General features: G+C 32.6%; 1 protein-coding gene across 5 annotated transcripts in view; it reads left to right on the forward strand.

Moving 5' to 3' along the window:
• ZFAND4 (zinc finger AN1-type containing 4) overlaps positions 1–6,276 on the forward strand; it is a 74,281-nt gene that overhangs the window by 35,121 nt on the left and 32,884 nt on the right. For all 5 annotated transcript variants that reach the window (XM_011355437.2, XM_011355434.2, XM_011355432.2 and 2 more), the window contains 2 exons: positions 2,114–2,189; positions 3,068–3,135. In XM_011355437.2, the coding sequence (XP_011353739.1) occupies positions 2,152–2,189; positions 3,068–3,135 (106 nt within the window). In that variant the 5' untranslated portion in view covers positions 2,114–2,151. The remainder of the gene's footprint in view (positions 1–2,113; positions 2,190–3,067; positions 3,136–6,276) is intronic.

A 6,276-nucleotide genomic window follows, 5' to 3' on the forward strand; every position in this document is an offset into this window, starting at 1 on the left:
TTTCTTTGTGATGGTTTTATATCGAGTTTATATACCAGCATTAGCTTCCTTCTCTGTCTTCAAAATTTTTCTCAGTTAGCTCTACAGGGATGAGAGTATGAGGCTTCCTGTACTAGGAATAGGTGATTGCCCCTTTTTATTCTGAGTTATTTTGAATTTTTATTCTCCGGCTTCAAGTTAGGAGGGCCTGCCTGATTTCTGTGTATCATTTCCCTTCTTCTTGTTATGTATGGTTTTGGGAGGAAATATTAGGAGATGGGAGCTGTCTTTAATTATCTGTAAGTCGTATTGATTCTGGTTTATTTCTAAATGCAGATATGAACATGTTCTCAAACATACATATATCTGTGGGAAAATTCTTTAAAGGACAAAAGAAACATGCGTGAGTCATTTATTAGAATTAGGTGAGGTCATGAGGGTTGGGATTGATGAGATTAGTGTTCTTTTTAAGAAGAGATGCCAGAAAGCTCCCCTTCTCTCTCCATTTGCAAAGAACAAGTCATGTAAGTACACAGGAAAATGTTAGCTGCCTATAAACCAACAGAAGAGGCCTTAGAATAAAACCTGCTTTTCTGGAACCTTGATCCTGGACATCCCAGTCTCTAGAACTGAAGAATCTATTCTTAATATTTTGGGTATATTTCCTTTTAAAACTTATATTTGTGTGTTTAATGGCTGGATGGTACTTTAATATATATTTCTGTCATCATTCATTTACTTAGTCTTCAATTAAGAGATATTTTCACCTATCCAGTTTTTCACTATGATAAACGAAACTGTGATAACTGATAAATGAGTGTGAGTGTATACACAAGCTTATAATAATAAACACTAGCACATATAGCACTATTACTCTTCTAGTCAACTTGTTTTATAGCTAGAGTAATTAGAGAAGGCAGTATGTGAGATATTTAGAAAAGGTTTTCATCAATATCAGTGTCCATTAAACGTTCTGTTGTTTGGATGATGCTCACTCTCCAGGTAATATAGTCCAAATATTCTTTGGGCATCCAAATGTATAGTTTGCCAGAAAAAAAAAAAAGATTAACTGTGGGATCTGCCTTAATGTTCTTTTAGCATCACAGAAATGTAAAGAAACTGTCCTGTAGACTATAATTTTCAGCATTGAAATTTGTTCATAATATACTTTTCCCCCCTAAGATTGAAGTATTCTGCAATTCATGTTTGGGCACTACAAAAATACATGTTAATATACAATAATGAACTATAATCAAATACAAACACTGAAATGGAAGGAATTTTCTAATATATTAATATTTTTATTGGAAATTATATTTTCTACCTGTTCTCAAGGTTATTAACCTTTCCATTCACAAGAAATATAAAAGATGTCATCCATATCACTAAATAAACTCACATATAAACAATCATTATTTCATGTGGACATGTTACTCTGGCAACAGATTTTTAGAATATGGACCCCTAAGGACAGTAAACTAAATGTTCCATTTTTTAAAATATAATTGATATATTAGTTTCAGGTGTACAATATGATGATTTGATATTCTCATGTATTACAAAATGATCTCCATAATAAGTCTAGTTAATATCTCTCAGCATACAGTTATGTTGTTTTTTTCTTGTGACAAAAACTTTTAAGAACTCTTTTAGCAATTTTCAGATATACAACATAGGGTTATTAATTACAGTTTCCATGTTGTACATTATATCTCCATGACTTATTTATTTTATAGCTGGAAGTTTATACATTTTTAACCCCCTTTATCCATTTCGCCTATCCTCACTCATATGTTCTTTTAACACTGAATATAACTGAATGAAGATTGTACTTTACAGCATTTAAAACTATCTTCTAGGCCTTAAATCTTAAACTCTTCAGGGCTGATTCATAATACTTTGTCTTTTAAAGGGCTCCCTAATATCATACTACTTTGTTTCAAGGCCAGAGAGTTACTGAAATATGTTTTTTCTAAAAGCAGATTAGACTATATCAACTTTTAGCTACGTCTTTTACCTATGATTTGAAGTGTGTTTATTATTATTAGTCTTTTAATTAAATAGCTGTGTATCATCTTTACAATCTTTATAAGATTCTGTTGAATTTTAACCATTTTTATAACCTTTCCCAAAGGTATTCCCGTCTGTCAGCAGCACTTAATTTGGAATAACATGGAACTTGAAGATGATTATTGCTTGAATGATTACAAGTGAGTGTAATTACATATTAGCTGTTTTATAGATGCTCAGTAATACTACCAGTGTTTTTCTTCTGAATCTTTGGATCATGTCTCTTTTCTTGTAAAAGTTCTGATCCCTAGATTTCAGTATAAACCCCAAAATTTATATGTTGGTTCATTACCCCGTACTACTTGATCGTTGTCCTCTTATTCTTTGTTTTACCTTTTTATTATTCATGCCAAACTATTTGTCTCCTGCCATTTCAGATCTTCCTCTTCTGATCTTGCCTTCTTTGCCCCTTGCTTCAAATACTGACCCATTCCCATCTGGCTACATCATTTTCACAAGTATTGGAGATAAGAGAGTATTGCTCTTCATCAAGTCTTTCATTTTTCATTAAGTCCTCCTTCCGTTACTGACACTGAGTGCGCCACTGATGGCAGATATATTTTCTGTTTTTCTTTCTCCCTTCTCATATAATTCTTCACTCTTAAGAGAAGAACAGAGGTGATGTGGAATAGCTGGAAGAGTGCTTGGAGACATTGTAGATTTGCTGTTTTCCTCTTTTCTATTTTGTTTAATATATCTGCTATTTTCTTTTCATCTTAGGGCCTCTATTTCCTTACATGTGAAATGAAGAGGCTAAACCACATAATCATCGAGGTCCTTTCCAGTACTTTTATTCTGAGATTTCCTGTCATGTTTAAGGCTTATGAGAACTCTTCACTTTTTCTTTATTTGTACAAGTAAATAAGTTAACCTTTTATATTTATGTACATTGATATATCTCTTTTTAAATGTTAGAGGATAGGCACTAAGCCTAATTAGGCAGCACATAATTATGTATATATTTAACACTGAATGCATTTTGATAATTGTAATTTATGTTTGTGTTAATTATCTACAGCATTTCAGAAGGTTGTACCTTGAAGCTGGTATTGGCTATGCGTGGCGGACCTATAAATACTAGAAGAGGTAGGCATATGTTAAAATTATGTATGTTAAAGCAATTTGACAATAATAATCTTCAAGTCAGTTGGTATTTTTATATATTTTGTAGTCAGGTTCTCTTTCGGCTCTTAGGTCTTAGAAGAACCACATTTGTTTCTCTAGGTATTATTCTTTAAAGCCTAAATGCACAGAAGAAGGAACACATATTCCAGAAAAATCTCATGATTCCTGATTAAATCCACAGAGATTTAAAAATAAATCTCACCAGTATAGAGGAGAGAAATGGGATGGCATAGTATAAATATGTAGTAATTATTATGTTTAGGTACGTTTCCATCTTGTTGCTTTTTTATTCCACTGAGTCTTCAACTCCTAAGGTAATGATTGTTACATAAAATTTCAAAGATGCCTGTTAGCCTAGTTTACGATGCATTTGGGTTTCATGGATATTATCATGGCCTTGTTGAATCCTTTTTCAGAATGTGGGCAACCCCTGGGAGTCCATTCATTCAACAAATACATTTTGAGCGTCTGCTAGATGTTCAGTGCAGTGTTCCATGGAAGAAAAACATCCCTACTCCATAACAGTGCCTACAATAAACATGTAAAGGTCGATGTCATTTTAAGCAGTTGTAAGTGCTATGGAAGAAATAGGGTAGTGTGATGGAGCATGTGGAAGCAGGGCAGTAGGAAGACGATTGTGGAAGGGTCCTCAGAGAAGATGATGTGAGCAGAGACTTGATTAACAAGAAAGTTCTAAACCTACAAAGAACTGGGAGTGTTCACATTGATCCCTGATTCAAGTATGTCACATGAATCTCCACCAAATAGAGGCATCCCTTAGACTGCTCAGAGCAGTCCTGCTTTTGTGGGCCTCATTTTGGGCAAGGCCTTTATTTTTGTTTGCTCATTCTCTAACCAGAAAATTGAAGGTTAAGTGTTGATTCCACTGTGGGCTTATTTCTTCCATAAATCAAATTTTATCTCTATGCTTTATAATTTTGGTTAGAAAATAAGGTTATTACCATCTTTTTCCTAACTACTTCAAGAGGATTTTGTGACATAGGTGGCTGTTGAACTGTTTTTGGATAGGTTAATAAAACGAAGATAGTAATATTAGAGTTGATAAATTAGCGGTTTTGCTGTCAGAAACTTTCTATTAATTGAACTTATGAAGTTGTCCTATGTGACCTAAGGTGATGTTTACAGTACTGATTCTGAGAGTAATGCAAGAACCCTAAAGCATTTACTGATACATTATGGTAAGATAGAATTATATAGTGTTTAATGACATATGAACTCCATTGTATTATATTTTTGAAAGTTGGTTATTTGTATATAGTGTTGTCTTTAAACCAGAAGGTTTAATCAGAACACCTACATTTCTTACTAGGACTAAAATTATTATATGTTTATGAGGAGGAATGTAAGTGCTATGGATTCTGAGTTAAAAGTGTATGTATTTTTTACACTTTTTTAAAAAAATGAAAATGAAAGGCATCACTGCCCTCTGGTAGTTGAAGCTTTGTAATACGTTTTTTTCTCTTACATTTTCTGTGTCTTGTTTATAAATTGAAAAATCACTACCTAGAACTTGTCTGGTGTTTTGATATTTTAAATTCAGTTTTTTAATAATTCTGCCTTTACTGTATCCACATTTTTTAAAATTAAAAGCTTGCTGTCATCTACCTTACATCATTGAAAACTTTGTGGAAAAAAAAAAAAACTATACCCATCTAAAACTTCTCCATAGTATTTGAGAAACCATATTTTTTTAATTTAGTTTTTAGTTAGACCATATTTAGTCTTGCTTGAAAATTACAGTTTAGAAAGTACCTTTATCATCTGAGTTCCAATAATGTTTAGCTTTTAAAATTGTTTTTGAATTAATCATTATAAAAACAGCATAGAAAATATTTTACTTTGTAAAACTAAATTTTTTCCTGAAGTATATATATAATAGTTTATACCTGGTGAAATCTAAATGATTTTTGTTACGAAAAACTGTACACATACGTACACATATGTGCATGCACACATATTCAGTCTCAGTGCCTCCATAAGTAAGGCACACTGCGTTGGTTTAAGCAAGGCTTTCATGTGGCTTTAGTAATGGACGTAGTAACATAGTTTTTGATTTCTTATTAATGTAACATGGAAAGTTTGTTATTAACTTAAAAATGGCAAGAACTTGTTTTGAAAATGTCTTTTAATATTTATACATTTTGTGCCTATGAGTTAATTAAAACATCCAAATATTTTTATAAGCTACATCTTATTATATTTCTTAAGTTTTGCATTTTAGTAGTGGTGGTATTGAATTTAAGATATGGGAACATCTTTAATGGTTTTACCTTGTCATTTTCAGAGTTTAGTATTTCTTATTGCTGCAACTTTTTAAAAAGGTAGTACAGCACTATGATTCTGTTAATAAATAAGCTACTAGAATTAGAGTTATGCAGTTTGAGAAATTGTTGCCTCTTTAAAGAAAGAGCAGATGTTTTCTTCTGCTTGACATTAGAATGTCTTTAACGGTGAACTTTTTTTTACTCTCAGACCACTACCTAGACACCCAAGTCTGGGTCTCAAGGGCTATTAGAACATTCACCGTAGGAGCCAGCAATCTTTTTAGGCCCGGTCGTACCACAAGATCAGGTTGTAATGATGACTGCAATATCATTCAAACCTGAGGACAACTTTGCAATTCTAGAGCCTGCCAGGAGTAGGAGCTTTGCTCTGGTCCTTGTGCTCTGACTGCTTACCTGGATACATACTAGGATAGTTGGGGTCTGAATAGATGCTTTCAAGAAACAACATTCTGACCATTACACACATTGCAGTTTTAGTACCTAAGTGGTCCCCTTGTGTTCTGAATTATTGTGTACTTTTAATTACCTAACTGTATATCAAGAAACACGTCTAAGAAGAATCAGCTTCTGTATAAAACCATAAAGAAAAAGAGGGATTCACTTGCTTCTCATTTCTAACATATGTCTCCCAATTATGTGTGTGTTATATTATTTTAATCAAAAGAAGTGGAATTTATAGTGATTTTAATTATTGATTGTTGGAACCAATATTGGAAAACATAGGAAGCAGAAGTTATCAAGTAAAAACAATTATCAGTAAAAGACCAGAAACTTATTTGAAACTTATTTGATATAT

This window comes from Pteropus vampyrus, unplaced genomic scaffold, assembly GCF_000151845.1.
Source record: "Pteropus vampyrus isolate Shadow unplaced genomic scaffold, Pvam_2.0 Scaffold20, whole genome shotgun sequence".
In the NCBI taxonomy this organism is placed as follows: domain Eukaryota; kingdom Metazoa; phylum Chordata; class Mammalia; order Chiroptera; family Pteropodidae; genus Pteropus; species Pteropus vampyrus.